The 18,042-nt window shown below is 40.2% G+C and overlaps 1 protein-coding gene across 2 annotated transcripts; it reads right to left on the minus strand.

Annotated features, from left to right (window-relative positions):
- Positions 1-280: 280 nt before the first annotated feature.
- On the minus strand, positions 281-16,469 carry LOC114556946 (matrilin-2). 2 transcript variants are annotated; one of them, XM_028580103.1, is made up of 12 exons: positions 16,338-16,469; positions 13,557-13,701; positions 12,441-13,013; positions 11,905-12,027; positions 9,389-9,511; positions 8,663-8,785; positions 7,880-8,002; positions 7,274-7,396; positions 5,066-5,476; positions 4,806-4,958; positions 4,360-4,452; positions 281-479 (listed from the first exon to the last, which is right to left on the minus strand). In XM_028580103.1, the coding sequence occupies exons 2-12, from the start codon at positions 13,681-13,683 to the stop codon at positions 424-426; spliced, it is 2,028 nt and encodes a 675-aa protein (XP_028435904.1). In that variant the 5' UTR covers positions 13,684-13,701; positions 16,338-16,469; the 3' UTR covers positions 281-423. The 2 variants fall into 2 exon arrangements, with proteins under 2 accessions (XP_028435904.1, XP_028435905.1); XM_028580104.1 differs by lacking the exon at positions 7,880-8,002.
- Positions 16,470-18,042: the final 1,573 nt, after the last annotated feature.

Here is an 18,042-nt window from a genome sequence, read left to right on the forward strand (position 1 = left end):
GTCCCCTCTGGAAAAGATCCACCACCTGGTGGTTTAGGGTAGCACATGTACAATTTGTTCTTTAGAGTGGTTCTATTTTTGTATTGTTAGCGTCAGTGAAGGTATGCAGTTATATTACTGACTGAACAGCTTTCATTTGTTTTTGTGACATACCATAAGACTTATCCTCTACATTGATCACAAAGTCTGATAATAACACAACCAACAAATGAAGAGTAAAATATTTATTTGTCAGTTTACTGTACAAAGTTATTTATTTGATTTGGCATTACATAAAGAACATTACAGACACAAAGCCACTGTTGTATACAAAATGTGTAAAAATAGCTTCAGTAGAAAGCATTGCATGTGTAGCTTGTAGAACAGGATTAAAGATGAATGCTACACTGCAGGTTCGGGGGGAGGGGGATGAGTCTCAGCCTTTCATTTGCGCACAACTTGATTCTCAAGTGACTCCAGCTTCTTCGACATGGCTTCAAGTAGGCATGTAAAGGAAAGATGCAGATACAAATGAAAACACAACTTACCAAGTTTGTCAAAAAAAATGTCACTAGGTCGGTCTTATCTTCAAGAGAAATTACATTTTAATTGTCAAGTTTTTCTGACCCCAGAAAATGACTATTTTATGTGTCAGTCAGGCAGTCAGGTCTCTTGTTGCATAGATTGAGGTGTGCTTTCCCAAATCCTTTTATTTAATCTTTATTTTGTTAATAGATGATGCTTATAGTAGTCATTTGTTAGTTAAACCATAGTCTATATCCACAGCGTTCCACTTCCAGGATTGCTCCGTTGCTGCTGGAAATTCCTCCGGATTTCACTTTTTTCAGCCAGATGTCTGTTGCCTAAGGCTTTCTTTGTGTTGAAATTTAAAAAAAAAAGTTTGCTGGTTCAATCCCCAGACCTGGCTTATCTGGCTTGTCTACCCCATTACCTTGTCCTTGAGCAAGGCCCTTAACCCCGACCGCTGGAGCTGCTCAGTGGCCAGCAGATCAGACTGTGGTTGTACTGGGCAGCTTCCAGGTGTGAATGTGGAACTGTTTGAATGTGACAGGTCGTCGTTGCAAATGAGAAGTTGTTCTCAATTGGATAAATAAAGGTTGTAAAAAAGCGGTTGTGATTGGTGCCTCAATTTTGGGGACATTGGAAATGGGTTTGAATGGGCTCTTCACCAGACTGATTTGCAGAGCAAATCTCAAATTTGCCGGAAGTTCGTCAGTGTTTACCAAGGCTAAGTTAAACCATGACTTTGTGTTAATTGTGTGGACAGACAGGTGTCTCTTTGCCTGTAGCTTGCTTGTTGTGAGTTGAACCTCTGTTTGGAAGCTAGAAACAGCTGTATTATTTTTGCCCTGTTAAAAGTGTTCATGTTTGAAATGTTTGTCATGGAGACTGAAATGTGGGTTGATAAAAGCCTTAGATTGTCTTTTGTGTTCGATGACAAATCAGTCAGATTTAAAGGCCCTGACCAGTGTTGGTGTTGGTGAGCGTCCGCAGCATTGTACCCTTTTTTTTAAATGTCTATTGGTCTTTTAGAGAGCAAAAACACAGAGGTTTGAACTATTCAAATATGTATATTTTTGCACATTATGTCCATGAGAGGGCAAACATACGAGACACAAAACTTCTTGTATATATTATATCAACATAAACTTGTCTTTTTTAAAGATTTGTTTACAAAATAAACAAATAAAATAATGTCCTCTAGAGTAAAACGTAATTTAAGGACTTGTAGATCGCTCTCCCTCTTTCCCTCTGCACCATGGCTTGTCAAAAGACTGAGAACTGAGCACAAGCAAGCTAGCTGTAGCCAGCCAGCCAGCTGCTGCTATATGAGTAAAATGAATCATGGCCATCTGGAATGAAGCAACTGAAGACAAATGGATTTGCATGATTCAATAATATAGTGAGAGTAAAGGGAGGCAGGCCAGTACAGCCCGATCCGGCAGGGGAGAGTTCAAGCCCGATCCGGCACCTCTCTCTAAGCTAACCTGCCTCTCTTAGTTATGCTATTATAATTCTAGACTGCCGGGGAAGTTCCTTCCTTCCTATGACACACTGAGCTACTCTCTCATCTCTGTTTTCACTTGTTTCCTTTTGTATGCATCCTGTCCCAGAAATGCTTGTTACTAACCTAGCTCTGGGGAGTTTACTCCCCGGAGTCCTTATGTTTCTTCTTTCCCTGCAATTCCCGGCCGCGTCCTGCTGCGTCCGCCGCATCCACCCATGCTCTGCAGCGCCATGTTACATCCCGCAACGCCCTGCTGTGATGTTCATATGCACAGAGTAGTCAGGATCCGGTATTGGAGACTGCACTACTCAGTATGACACAATGGCCCTCATTTATCAAAAGTGCGTACACCAAATTTCCAGCGTACACCTGGCGTACACCCAAAACCACGGTGACTTTGAGATTTATCAATATGGACGTTGGCGTACGGCACGCTCAAATCCTACGCCAGCTCAGGAGGTGGTGTTCATGTACGCACGTTTTGAGTTAGTGCGGAAATGCACAGAAAAACAATTCCTAACACCACAAAACGCACTGACAAACTAAAAGAAGACCTCTATGGGCCGGTATGCAACATTGTTTTAGCCTGGGGGGGTTCTGTACAACATCTCGCAGAAAAACACGGTGCCATAAATGTAGCGATGGAGCCAGATGACCCGATGCCCGGAGAGCAGTGTCCAGAACAGCCCCAACTGGGGGCTATAAGGAGACAGGATATTATTCCTCGCTTTTAAAAGGTATAGCCTATAGTGTTATGTTTGGCAATGATATTCAATACAGGAAACATGACGATGCACAACATTTTTATTTATCCTTCAGGTTTTTGTTTCTTTTTCAAGTGAATGATTTATTTCTGCCATTGACCAAGTTATTTTGGCTTGTTTTTCCAGCTCCTCTGCTGTCAGGAGACAGGGTCCAGCACGGGGGGGCGGAGGACACGCGCTCTCCCTCAGCTGTTGCCTTGTTCCGACTCATGAAAAAAAACACGAGGAAAATAAAAGAAACTGCATAAACTCTGCTACCGTGTGTTTATTTAAATATAAGTACACCTACATATGTAGGCCTAAGAGATTGCAATAGAAGCCTGTATATTACTAGGCTATTAGGACTATAGAAAAATGTGTTGATGTATAAATTAAATAGGCTAAACTTCAGCGGTCAACACTGTTGACCACATCAGTGATCTCTTTCCATTCCGCATTCTTTCTGCAGCCTTTAATAACAGTTTTCAGGCTGCCAAATAGTACACACTTTAATGCAAATGAACCGGAGATATCTGGGTTTCAATCTCCACCTCTGAAAAGTGCCGCTTCTCAGCCGGATTATGTCTCGCCATGTCGTGAATTGTAGGGGTGAGGCCTCAAAACCCAAAATATATTGGGGCGTGTTATTCTAATGACGATCGTTTTTTATCAAGGGCAGGTATTGCGTACAGCTGGATTTCAAAGGTACGCACAGCTTCATAAATCAGGCGGTGAGAGGAGCATAATCTTACGCCAACATATACGTCCGTTTCTACGCAAGAATGATAAATGAGAGCCATTGTGCCCTGCTATGACATGAACTTCCACGATAACCTTCAAAGTCACTGTTCCATTATCTTTATTGTGACTATTATTTGCCACTGTTCATCACACCCCCAACTGGCCCCGTCAGACACTGCCTATCAAGAGTCTGGGTCTGCCGAGGTTTCTTCCTAAAGGCGAGTTTTTCCTTGCCACTGTCGCAATAGCCACCGCTAATGCTTGCTCTTGAGGGAATTACTGTAATTGTTGGGGTTTTGGAATTCATAGAGTGTGGTCTAGACCTACTCTATCTGTAAAGTGTCTCGAGATAACTCTTGTTATGATTTGATACTATAAATAAAATTGAATTGAATTGAATGATTCAAGTGGGCAAACACTATATCTGTAAAGCTGCAGTCCTGGGTCTTCCGGTTTCCCTTTTTAAATGACGAAAACAGACTACCGCTAGCTGCTAGTATGGAGAGTTACTGCCTCTTTCGCAGGCACAACGCACATGCTTGTTGGCCGTCGGCTGTAGTCAGTGCAGTGTGATCAGTGTAAGTTTTTATTGTCAAGCACAGAGGTGAGGTAACACAACAGTCAGCCTCAGTCGCCACTAGTTCTTTGACGTCGGGGTTGGTGTGTCAGGGCCTTAATATTTTTATACACATTTGTTTCTGAAATCATAAAACAAAGGACACTTAATGTGCTGAGTTTTTGCATGTAGCTCTCTATTCATTTGCACTGGAGGATTCTTTGACAGAGACCCAATCGACCCAAGTTTACCAAAAATACATGTTAAATCTTAGTGTAACTGTGGAGTTGACATTATTCAGAAAAGGATATTATTCTGCATCAGGTTCGTCAGCTTCTTGGTGACCTGGTTTTGAAACATTATCACGTTCTCACACTGGCACATGTTTTCATCGGACGGTTTGTCTGTGGGGAAAAAATACATGAGATGAGAAGATCTTCCTGTCTTTGAATCCGTTTTATTTCACCCCATCTCTTTTAATCTTTCCTTGCAGGTTTCCCTCCCTGTCTCTGCCTGTAGAAAATGTAGTAGATGTGAGGAGTACATGATTGCAGAGCAAAAGGACTGATCAGTTAGCCTACGTGAAACAGATAATTGCACAAGGCATAACAAATTTATAAGAGGTGCTTGAATCAGTGATTGCCATAGCAGCACCAGGTGGCAGTGATGCACCACTTTAAAGGAAGAAACAGTGCTATTTAGAAATCTGACATTTTTGAGCACTTCTTTTGACAAATTGCGAGTTAGTTCAATGTACCTTTACATATCCTGGACTTGAGCTTCATCGTAATTTCTCCCATTTTGTCAAAATCTTCTGCGTAATAAAGGTGCTTCTCATCAGGCTCTGAAGCTATTTCTCTCAGCTCCTGTTCAATGGCTTTGCCGACACCCAAGGCATATAATGTGACCCCTGAAAATGACAAAGCAGAATAATGACAGGTAAGGCCTATTAGAAAGAACTTAGTTTGATTTAAAACGGTAGCGTGTTTGAATGGCAAGGCAAGACAATGAGTGTACCAGAGTTCTTTGCTTTATTAGCCCATTCGGACACGTCATCCTGTGATCTTCCATCAGTGAACACAATGCTGAAACGTGGGATGTTCGGCCTGGCTCCTTCTTTAGCTGAAAAGCTGAGCTCAAACATGTGACGTAAGGCTGAGCCAGTCATGGAGCCTCTCCCCATGTACTGCATCCGGGACACAGCCTGCTTGATGTTCTGCGCCGTGGTGTACTGGCCTAGGGTGAACTCTGTGCGCACCTTGGTGGAGTATTGAAGAAGGCCAACATGGGTGCCTGTCCTGGAAATGTCCAGTGAGTCCACAATGCCGTTTACAAACTGCTTGACCAGTTCAAAGTTGGCAGGGCCCAGACTCTTGGAGCCATCAATTACGAAAACCAGATCCATGACTCCATCGCCACACTCTGGCTCTGTCAAAAACAAGGACAACAAGTACATGCTTTATGTATTTTGACTTAGGAGACAGTCTATATAAAAAAAAATTAAGATCATACTCTTGCATATCTTCCCATCTTCAGCTAACATAAATCCTTCAAAACATCTGCAGATGTAGGAGTCAGTGGTGCTGACGCACTGGTGTTCACAGCCATGCTCCACGGTCTGACACAGGTCCAGACCTGTCAGTGCAATTATACAGACACAAGGATCATATACTGTATATGCAGTACCTAAAATGGGCCAGTACTCAGCAGCAATGAGTACCAGCACTTCGGATTTTTGTCCCTTACTTCTAATTGTTATTAACAGAATTATTAATAGGCTAATGTTTAAAGTGAAATAGGCTACATATCATTATTTACAGGGACAAACCAAGCAATTAAATTTAAAATCAGACATTCAGTACCCCCATATAGCCCGAATGGAATGATTTTTTGGTTTATAACTGTGAGATTGGTGGTCGGAGCAGGCTCCTTAGATCGAATCGTCGAATGGTCGACTATTCGAGGTCACCACTACAAGATATAGCATGGATATAAATATATCCAAGACACGTGATAATCATAGCTGCTTAATTAGGGTGGCACCTTTTTTGGTACTATTCAGGCACTGTATATATGATTGTATAAGTGTCTAAAATATGTTTTACTTATATATGATATATTATAAAAGGCAATGAGTAGTTGTAGTTTTTAAAATTACAATTTGTGATCGTGCAAAATTGTATTCTTAATTGCACAGTATTGTAACTGTAAGTCTTTGTTAAAGGTTCTCTAAGCGATGTTGGGTGACGTCACTTCTTGTTGACGTTTGAAGTATTTTCAAATAAAACGAGGCTAGCTTACCCCTCCCTCCTCCTCGTCCCATCCCCTCTCCCCTCCCTCCCTCCCTCCCTCCCTCCCGTGCTTCCACGCACTAACCTCCCAACTCCCACCCCAAATCCTTCTTGTCGGTTATTGGCTGGAACACTGATTGTTATGTTTGGTGGTGCAGGTTGGCATAGTTTGTTTTTGTTGCCGTTTGTGGAGCCTGGGCTGTCTACAGAGACCGCGTTTTTTTTACAGTGTGTTCAGGGGACAGGCAGCTAGCAGATAGTGAGGAGATGTTTGCTGTATGTGACAAAAAATGTTGTAGCCTAAAAAATGCATAACATCGCACCTTTAAGTAAAGTTTAGGAAGGAGCAGGCTACTACAAACACAGAATATCCCCTTAATCCAGGTGGAGGGGGAAAATTAAAATAATTTCGGTGAGCACTAGGATTAACACTGACCTTATAACTGGGTGGAATTCATCCAAAGTGATGTGACATATACATACCGGAATAGGGGACAGTCAAAGCAACATTTGAAAACATGCTGATTAAAGGTATTATTCTGAATTGTGTTTATTTTGCCTCGCACAAATATCAAGTCTGTACGGAGCCACGACTATCTTGAGGCCACGAGATAGTATCTTGAGGACACGAGATAGTTATAATTAATTTTTTTTGACAAAGTGGGACCAGAGAGGCTCCGTAAGTCTGTCTTTTTTAAACTGTCAAATAAGTCTTTAGAGTCAGGCTTTTCTTCACTTATCTACAGCTTAATATGAATTAAAATGATCATATAAAAATCAATCAGAAGCCTCCAAACTGAAACACTTCAAAACACTATTTACTGTACTGTAGGTATTTTTTGTTTATCTATTTTGTAGTATCCCATCAAATCCCTGCATTTACATATTCACTGCAGTACACTATGTATTTATGATAATGAATGCTTGGACTCACTCTGACATGTTTTTCCATCGGGTCGGAGTGTGAATCCATTCCTGCATTTACACACACATGAATCTTCTGTATTCAGAAACTCCTGCTCACAGCCATGTTTACCATCAGCACAATGGTCTATCTCTGCAGGAAACAGTCCGTTTATCAATACACACAGGACAAATTAAAAAATAAAACTGGTTGGAGGACTACAATAGTTATTAATGTATAAACATTCATCACACATCACTGTGAAACAAATGTCTTACTCTGAAATATAGAGAAAAAAAAAACGTCTTTCTTTGATGAAAGATTATTTTTTGGGCTCTTGAATTGCTTTTTTATTGATAGGACAGATCAAGTAAGGAAAGTGGAAGAGAGGGGGATGACATGCAGCAAAGAGCCACAGGTCGGTACCAAACCCGCAGCCACTGTGACAAGGACTGAGCCTCTGTACATGGGGCGCACGCTCAACCAGATGAGCTAACCAGGTGTCCCTACAACAGTTATTGATGTGTACCGTGTTACACATGATGTAAATCAATAACACATCACTGTGAAAGAAATGTCTTATTTTGAAATGTTAAAAATATAAGCATAAGGAGGAAAGAAGCGATGCACACGTACTCTTGCATGTTTTCCCATCAGGTCTGAGTGTGTAGCCTTTCCTGCATTTACACACACAGGCATCTTCTGTGTTCATAAACTCCTGTTCACAGCCGTGCTTCCCGTCAGCGCAATGGTCTATCTCTGCAGGATATAGTCAGTTCATCAGTACAGGCAGGATTGGGGAGTAATTACTGAAAATAAAAGAATAGTCTTAACTGCTGTCTAGTCTGACCCATGGAAAGTATTCATCAGCAGTGGTATCAACAGTAAATACTGTTTCTCTATTGTATCGAGACTATCTCTCCACCGTTACATATTCCATACTGTATGTACGGGGAGAATCCCTCTGAGGTCAGGTACGTGGATACTTCTTTAACATACACCGGCTTGCCCAGCCACGCCCTATAACGCACCTGTGCGGGTGTGGAATCACTGATAGTTTGATCGGAACCGTCTCCGAGCAGCCTACAGCTGGAGAGATAGTCTCTTTACTCAGAGAATCAAGGTTACAACGTAACCGAGCAATATCACATCTGAGGTAAGTTTCTTCTTGTGCTACAGTTAACATGCTTGCAGTCATGTTGAACTGTTGGACAAATTGTTCATGCAATCCTATAGCACTAATGAGAAACAGGTTGGAGGACATCTACAATAGTTATTGATTTATACAGTGTTACACATGATGTAAATCAATAACACATCATTGTGAAAGAAATGTCTTATTTTGAAATGTTGAAGAAAATATGTTTCTTTCTTTGTTGAAATAACAGGATAAATAGGAAAGAAGCAATGCACACGTACTCTTGCATGTTTTCCCATCAGGTCTGAGTGTGTAGCCTTTCCTGCATTTACACACACAGGCGTCTTCTGTGTTCATAAACTCCTGTTCACAGCCGTGCTTCCCGTCAGCGCAATGGTCTATCTCTGCAGGAAATAGTCAGTTTATCAGTACAGGCAGGATTAAGAATTCATTTCTAAGAAAACTTAGCTATTTGTTGAGTTCTGCTACTCTGCTACTTTAAAAATATTAAAATTCAATGGATATACCAAATCAAATTGAATTAACACATTTACTGTATGTCCCAAAAGATGAACTCCTTAAGTTTTTCTGAATTCTTCATATGATTCCATTGTACCAGTGAGCACAGACAACATCTAACTCCAGCCAGCTAAATAAAGTGGAGGACAAGATCATTTTCCTGCTCTAAAAGTAAAAAAGAAAATCAAGACGTTCTTTTTATATATACACTACCGGTCAAAAGTTTGGGGTCACTTCGAAATTTCCATTCCACTCCATTATAAAAACATTGGAGAACCCTTTTGCAATTATGTAAGTACATAATGTAATCTGAAAACTGCTGCCCTGGTTAAAAAAACAATGCAACTGATCTCAGCTGGTACTCTGTCTATAATGGAGTGGAATGGAAATTTCTGTATGTATATATATATATATATATATATATATATATATATATATATATATATATAATATCAGTAAGGAAGTAGAAAAATACAACAGACACTTACTCTTGCATGTTTTTCCATCAGGCCTGAGTGTGTAGCTGTTTCTGCATTTACACACACAGGTGTCTTCTGTGCTCATAAACTCCTGCTCACACCCATGGGTGCCATCAGCACAGTGATCAATCTCTGGGTGACATAAACAGCACAGAACAGAGATTGAAGCATTGTTAACACTATTAACAAATGACAATATATTACAGTAAAAGATACTAATTAGTATCTGAGGTAAAAAGAAAGCCTAATGTAGCCTGAAATCATTACTTGCCAAGTTTACAGTGGTCCATTTCTGAGGATGAATCTTAATAATACTAATTATACCTATCTATCACTAACATTATGTCTTCTTCTACTACTGGTACTGTAGCTTTAATTACTAGAATATCTATTATTAGTTATGACAAATGTTTTCTGTATGCATAAGACATTTCAGCTTGACACATATATACCTAGTATACAAGAACACAAAAAGAGAAAACCATCATTTGTTTATCAAAAATCTAAATCCACTCTCAGAAAGACTAAATGTGTAGATATGTGAACCCAAGACAAGAAAGATCAAACAATCGATGTTGTTGTGACTCCGTGATAATGACACCCCAGATACACCTCCACGTTTCAGCAGCTGCTCTGATGATCGCAAAAGCACACTTCCTTCAGGAAATCTCCCCCACGTTACTTTCTGTCAACATCCTCCAGAGGAGCAACAGGGACGTTTTCCAACAGTGGGTGGAGAGACATCACTGGTAGGAAGAATGCTGGCTTTCAGCTGGATTGGAAATGCATCAAATTACTTTACACAATGCTTTATTCACCAAACCCCTTTGGCTACCATGCCTTCCTTAAGGTGACCCTTTATCCTTTAAGAATAAATATTGTAGAAAATAATTTTTTAAAGATTATGATAATGTTGATTTGGTAATTTAGTATTAATAGAGAGCCGAAGTGATGCCCTTCTACTTCCGGTCCATGGGACCTATCTTTTGAAAAAAATATGAACGGGAGTGAATGGGGAAAGACAAATTATTTTTTGATCCCGTTTGAATTGAGCCATGAATATATGATGTTCATCAGTTTAATAGATAATTTCACAAGTCAAGAAAGTCTCAGTTTATTGTTAAACTGTAGAAGTATAAGACTGTGAAAATACGTAATTAGAAAGACTACACTTCAATGTCTCATGGTTGACACCTGGCTGATGCTACGATGTCTGTGTGTATCGTACCGGGGATGTAACGTTACTCTAATGAGCAGAGGATCTTGATTGTTCTTTTGCTTATCTGCTGAGAACACTTGACTAGATAAAACCCATCAGGTACAGAGCTAAGCTAGCTAGCTAGCGAGCAAGTTGAGTATCAAGCTAGGTGACGTAAATTGTGTGAGACGAGAGATGTAGTTCACTGAGTGGTACTACGACAAACCTACGGCTAACTGAGACTTTCTTTGGTTGAAAAATTATCTTTTAAATTGACGAACATCACATTTATAATCCATGGCTCAATTCAAACAGGATCAAAAAATAATTTGCTTCTACCTGTTCACTATCGTTCATATTGTTTCCAAATTAAAGTCCCAAGAGGTCCATCGAAAGGGGAGGGCCTTCGCCTCTCTATAGTGATTGACTGTGTAAAAGGAAACAACAGACTTTGTTATGTGTGCATTCTCAAAATGTTCATTTGAACTGGTTCAAGAGATTAGATAACCATACCAAAAAAAAAAAAAAAACATCCACGTATGTATGCAACAGGGTAACATTTTTGTTAGGTTTAGTTAAGGTTATTGCCATAAAGACAAATATATTAAAATGTAGAATACAGTAAAAAAATAGTTACTAGTGATGGAGAAGGATGAGAAGTCTCTGGTGAAGTAAGACATGTATTATTACTGTTGCATGTTTTCAGGGAAATGTTGAGTTGATATACTGGACAGCAGCGGCACTCATAGCATTCAGGTAGGTTGGAACAGATGTGTTCACAGCCATGGTCCACCACAGCACACATATCCTCATATACATATACAAATACAATGTATATTATACATAGAGTGACAGTAGAGTTTGTAGAATTAAAACAATGAGCTGCAGGATGCTAAAACTCTGCAGAGCTGATTAAAAATACAGAGTTTGGTGATAGTTCTCTGTTAATTCATCACTAAGAATGACCTTTTTCACATACAAGTATTCATGTGATACATTTTGATATAGAAATTTGGATTATAGCTGTTTTAAAGTACTAGCAGATGGCCTGCAGTGTCTCTGGAACCATATAAAGATCAAATCAATGTTTAGAAACAAACTGCTTGGAATTTTGCAATCCCCTTTAGTCTTCTCTTTTGTCATGTTGCCTGAGAAAGTTACGGTGCTTGGTGATCAAAGAAGACAGCAGTGGCATTAAGCAGCCTTGAGGGAGGAAAACTGTGTAAATGTAAAAAAAAAAACTGTAGCCGAAAAAGAGAACACATTTTTTCTGGGTAAATACATTTTAAAAACAACAGATGAAATGAGAAAAAAGGAGTTCCTTCACCTTTACATGTCTTGCCATCGGGGTTGAGAGTGAAGCCCTTCCTGCACTTGCACCTGTATGAGGCAGGGCTGCTCACACAGATGTGCTGGCACTGATGGTCCACCACCTCACACATCTCTGAACCTAACGCACGCACCAACATACACAACACAGACACTCAAACATAAGGTCCAGGAATTTTAGACCGGCATACATGAAAACCTATGTTGGATTGCAGGGACCCAGATTCCATTCAGCCCCAGATTATTTGTTCTGGGAGATGGGTCAATCCTAAGCGGGATGGATAAGCACATAAGAAGCCTATTTTGTTATCATTTTGTTGTACAGTCTCGAATATTGTAGTTACTGTGTCATCTTTTCTTGATTTATGTCTGGGTGGGTGGTGATGATGAGGGGGGGGGATATCATCATGTTGCAAACTCTTTTGTGTGTTAAAAAATTAAAATTTTAATCATAAAAAACAAATTGTTGCAAATACACATGCATGAATGGGGAGGGACACAAAATGGATCACAAAAATAGATATGATTCATCACCTCCACACAGTTTGGACTGGAACACAGAGATGAGGGTTTCTATCTGGCTAAAGTTGGCCACCAGGTGCACATGCTCAGAGTGTGGCTCGCTCCCTATGGCCTTCAGAGTGTTCATGTCCACCCTGCCCACTCCGACAGCAAAGATCTGGATGCCGGCATGCCTTGCCTGAGCCGCGATCTCCTCCACCGTGTCTTGAGGCCGCCCATCAGTCACAACCATAGCGATTCGCGGGATGAGCAGTTCTGCTGGTCGTGCTCCCTCTTCCTCAGTAAAGGCTGTCTCCATGGTATACTGGATGGCCAGACCCGTCATTGTTCCTGTGGCGAGGTGCTCCATGTTCCTCACCGCCTGCTCCACCTCAGCCCTGGTGGTGTAGGTGTTGAGGGAGAACTCGGGCTGGACCACGCTGCCATACTGTAGTAGAGCGACCCGAGTGGCATCAGAGCCCACCCCGAGGAACTGCAGCAGGTTGATGATGAAGGTCTTCACCTTCTCGTAGTCGTTGGGGCGGATGCTTCGGGAGCTGTCGATGACAAAGACGAAATCCAGCGGGATTGCTTTGCAAGGTTTCTCTGTGATCAAAGACATGGAGGTTTGTGATCAGGGAAACAAATACTGCAAACTCACAGCCCAGTTCGGGGCAAAATCTGAACTAGAGTCAAGAAAATAGTTTGACTTTGTATCTACCATACAGTAGAAGACTCTGAAAAGACTTTGAAAAGACTAAAGTCCGACACCATCTCTCATCTAAATACAATCTGTCATAATGTCACTGAGATTTTAGTCACAGACTAGAAGATTTTACTACCAAGACTTAAAACTTACGATAATATCAAACAAGTTTGATTTTGTCGGAACTTGAAGACGGGAAAAAGACTGACTTAAGACAGCTCGGACTGAGTTTTATGACCACCTTACACCAAACGATTGAGACAATGGGAGCGCGCCCCAACTCTAGCACAATTATCATGATTTCATTCCAATATTGGAAATGTGCCTGCAACAGGGAAATGGCTTGAAATGTCGTTTGGTGTATGGTCGGCATCAGATAGAAACAGACATACTGTAAATGCAGTTTGCAAAATACACATTTTGGTCACCAACTGATCATTTACCCGCTGGTTTGGTTTGGACAGTAGTCTCATTTTGACCTCTGGCCGCAATGGGTCTGGGACGCCGTCTGTCCAGTCGAACTGCGTTACAGCACAACAGGAAGAAGAGGCCGAGGGCCAGGGACCTCATTCTGACAAGATGTGACAACTGCAGCGTTTGGAGAGAGAGAGGAAAGCACAAGAACTGATATAAACACTCCCACAATGCACTGCAAGCAGAGAACAAGCCTGCATGGAACAGTAAAGTCAGAGACAGATGAGGAGAGAGGCAATAAAGGAAGAGGGAAACTGCAAGAAAATTTGTCATTATTATAATCTAATTTGTTATTTGGAAGTTTTTAATCTGCATCAAAATCAACACAATGACAGTCTATCCTGTTAATTGTCTGATGGTGGCCATGATTTTTAGATAACACCTCAACCCTGTCTGGGAATATAAGGTTTTGTACAAGAATGCTTTTTTTTGCTAAATTTAATGTCAGACTGATAAAATGCTTGTGAGCAATGGTAAAAAAAAATTCAAAAAGCCCCTGAAATAACTATTTCAATTATTTTTTAACCATAACCTCAAGCTTCATTACTAAACAAGCAACAATCAAAGTTAAAGTTCTAAAAATCATCCTTTATTAGTTATTATATAATATCCATAAACTCAGCTAATCAACTTTGGGGTTTGATCTGATTTGATTGACTACCAGATTTAGTTTACAACATAAGGAAACTACCCATCATCAGGCATAAATGCTGATTGGTTCATGGGAATATTTGAGCCTCGCCCACTTCAAACTGGTGAGACGAGCACAGACAGAAACACAGAATAAAGAAATCTTTCATGTGAAATAACCAAAACTGGTGTGGCTAAATAATTTCAAGGGATAAGGAATCCAGGAAAAATAAGGTTTAAGGTTCATGAATACATTTTTAATTGGCTTTACAAATGGCCAAATGGTGGTGCTATTCAAATAAAAAAAATAAAAAATTCTTCTTTCTATTCCCATGGTCTATCTTTATACTAAATTTCACTGAACTCTGTCAATTATTTGTTGAAATATGCCTCCAATTACCAGACCAACTGGAGTCCGTACAGGACTGAAAACATAACCTCCTTGGTGTAGGAAACACATATAGGGACTCTGTGCCAGGAAGGTAACTAGCAAAGTGCTACATTAAAGTTAATGATGAGGAGGGATATAAATAGGGAGAACTTTCACCTCCAGCATATTTGACCCCTTCAGCTTCAGATTTCACATTTTAGTGTGAATAGATGCAATGCACACAGCATTGCATGGGTTTTATAGATCTACGGGAAAGAGCACATTCCAAATGGCATAGTCTGATTCAAAATGTGACATATTCACTAACGGCAGCATTACACTTTGGGTTCTGTTTCTAAATGAGTGTGGGCTACACACAAGTATCATGTTTTCCTGTCTGCCATCAAGTCCACAAAACTCAACAAATGAGCTTTTTGATGTTTTGGTGCATAGGTGGTTGAAAGTGATTTAAGAGAGGCTGAAAGGTACCACAGACTGTTTCTCTATCACGTCCCCAGAAGAGCCATTAATGACCTGTCATACTCAGACTGCAGGCTCCACTGCCGTCTGAAACCTGTGTGTGTGATCGGTGAAGAAATAGCAAATACATCCACATTTAAAAGCAGAATGACGCATTGTTCATATAGATCAGATCTTAGTTCTAAGACAGCAGGTAAGATGTTAGACATTTCAGGATTTCTTAATGGAGTTCTGAACGTCTTTCTCTGCTCTGTTCAGGGTGATGACACTGAATCCGCCCAGGCAGATGAACAGTCCCACACACATGTACATGGTAGCAGCTGACCTGAGACCTGCAGGGGTCACATATCCATGTTGCTCCCCACAGAGCTGTTGACCTCTGACCTCACATCTGTTTGATGTCTCTCTGCCACAGGTCTAAAAGTGTTTTCTACATTAATTACCCAACAGTATAACAAATGTAATGTATCTATTTAAGGGCCACAGACCTCCATACTAAATGTTCATCACTTTCCACTAAGCCTGTGTATTACTGTGCGTCCTGAGCATGTTTTCACCTATACTTAGAGCTGTCCACTTGTGATCCAATCACTCAGATCCGATTTGATACCATATAATTTGTCGACAGATGATTCCTTTAATATGTACACCATTTGGAAAACATTAAAGCTATAGTGCGTAGTTTCTGTCGCCCCCATGATGAATTCTAAGCAATGACAACAAAACTCTCGGTGCATCCACATGATACAAGCCTTCCGTGATCGCGCAGCCCCCAGTAAAAAATACAATAAACAAATACATAATAAAAAGAGGTTTAAAAAAAACAACTGAAGCGTTAGCGGCAAAAAAAGCACAGAAACGTGTAATTATCCTTTACATTTGACAGTGACTTCACAACTTGTGTGTTTGGCCAAAATGGGGGGATTCACTCACAGAGCAATCCCTCTCACATTTCCTCAGGAATTAAAGCCAAGGCTGTGTGTTTACTATGAAACACTAAAACAGTGTGTACCTAACCGTGTTTTATGGGACCTGATCTCTGTTTTGCACATTCCCTGCCTTTGATGGCTTTTCATGCTGCAGGTGATGGAAACTGTTGTCCTGTAAATATTAATTCATAAAGAATACAGGTTGCAACTGGTGATTCCACTTTTTCACCATGTTTAAGAAAAGTTACTCATTATTAAAAAAAAAAAAAAAACATAATTGCAAGTAAAGCCTGCAGTGCTTCAGCAACTAAACAGAGGAAAACATATCAAAAGCTACTTACCCTGTTATCAAAACCAGCTATTTCTCCTCAACTCCTGGAATCAAAGTTTCTCAATAAATCCCAGGAATACGTCACGAAAAGGAGTTCCAGCAGGAAGAGTCAGTCAGTAGTAGCTCCAGACAGTAAACATGCATACATATATCCCAGCCCTCTGACGTTTTGTATCTGCCCAGGCACTTGCATTGCTCTGCCCTTACTCCATCCACTCTCTGTTTACTCCCCCCTCTGACTCCAGCACGGAGACGCCTTCTTGCTCGGATCAGTCTGTTGGTAAAACAAGAACTCTGTGGATACTTTTACGAACAGAACTAACTGAACCCATTCATTTTACACCTTCAAAGTCCTTTAACGTTTCATAATAAGATCTGTGTGGAGTGGGTGTGAGCCCTAAACCTTGCTCATGTTCAGTTTCTTTTCTCGAGTTTAATGACTTCATTTGTAAAAGCAGCCTGCCCTTTATGTTTTCATGTTAAGGGACATTGATGGCATTATATTCAGAGATGTAACGGTTCAATTACATATTTTAAAGGGGGTGTGTCTTAATCATGTAATGACTTGGATCTTTTTTTGGAAGTTTGTATACTATCCATTGGGTGTAGCTTTTGATTTCTTTGTTTGACATTCAACTTTGCACAAAAATTGAGGAATAGTTTCTGCTTTTATTTGGTGTAAAGGCTTAAATAAGTTTTAAAAAGGCACAGTCTACACTCGCGTTAGATTGTGTCCGCTTATTTCTACATGTTGTAAGCAATGAGTAATTTATTAAAAGAATCAGAATAAGCTATTACAAGTATTTCCTCCAAGAGAAACTGCTGTTCATTTATATTGTCCTGCAGTCTAACAGGCCAGAGCAACTGTGAAAGAGGTGTAATTTTATAAGTGATGCTTGGATGAACTTCACAGCTGTGTATGGAAAGACCTGGTAAGTAAAGTTACCTGCCTGACACACAATGAGCACCCTTATACACAGTCACCTCTTACCAATAGTTTCCAGGGCCACATCTGCCCCTGGCTGAGCATACAGTGTCAGTGTCAACAAAACAAACCAGTTTTCTAACTAAAGAGTTTATGCACATGCTTGCAGTGTTGGAAGAAGTATTCCGATTATTTACTTAAGTAAAAGTACTAATAACCCACTGTAAAAAAACACTCTTTTAAAAGTCCTGCATTGAAAATGTTACTTAAGTAAAAGTATGTAAGTATCATCAGGAAAATGTACTTAAAGTATTAAAATAAAAAATCCTCACATTTTAGAAACTGGAAATGATCCAAACAGATCTGTCAATCAACTAAGTGTTCAATCAGCTGATCATTTCAGCTGTATTTGTAGGCCTGTATAGTGTTTGGTAGTTTAATTTATAATAAAACATTGTATTCTATATGGGTTTTGTGGGCAAAAATCTGATATTTGTCAAGTAACTAGTAACTAAAGCTGTCAGATGAATGTAGCGGAGTAAAAAGTACAATATTTCTCTCTGAAATGTAGCGGAGTAGAAGTAGAAAGTAGCATGAAAAGAAGACTCAAGTAAAGTACAGTACCCTCCAATTTGTACGTAAGCACAGTACTTCACACCCCCAACTGGCCCTGTCAGACACCGCCTACCAAGAGTCTGGGTCTGCCGAGGTTTCTTCCTAAAAGGGAGTTTTTCCTTGCCACTGTCGCAACAGCCACTGCTAATGCTTGCTCTTGAGGGAATTACTGTAA

Source organism: Perca flavescens, chromosome 6 (assembly GCF_004354835.1).
Source record: "Perca flavescens isolate YP-PL-M2 chromosome 6, PFLA_1.0, whole genome shotgun sequence".
In the NCBI taxonomy this organism is placed as follows: domain Eukaryota; kingdom Metazoa; phylum Chordata; class Actinopteri; order Perciformes; family Percidae; genus Perca; species Perca flavescens.

Excerpts from the sequence above, each read along its gene's own strand:
- LOC114556946 (XM_028580103.1), bottom strand. The coding sequence starts at position 13,683 with ATGAGGTCCCTGGCCCTCGGCCTCTTCTTCCTGTTGTGCTGTAACGCA. Across the intron at positions 7,397-7,879 it reads TGATGGGAAAACATGCAAGA|AGATAGACCATTGTGCTGAT; the intron begins GTACGTGTGCAT and ends TGTTTCCTGCAG. Across the intron at positions 4,959-5,065 it reads TAATAAAGCAAAGAACTCTG|GGGTCACATTATATGCCTTG; the intron begins GTACACTCATTG and ends TGTCATTTTCAG.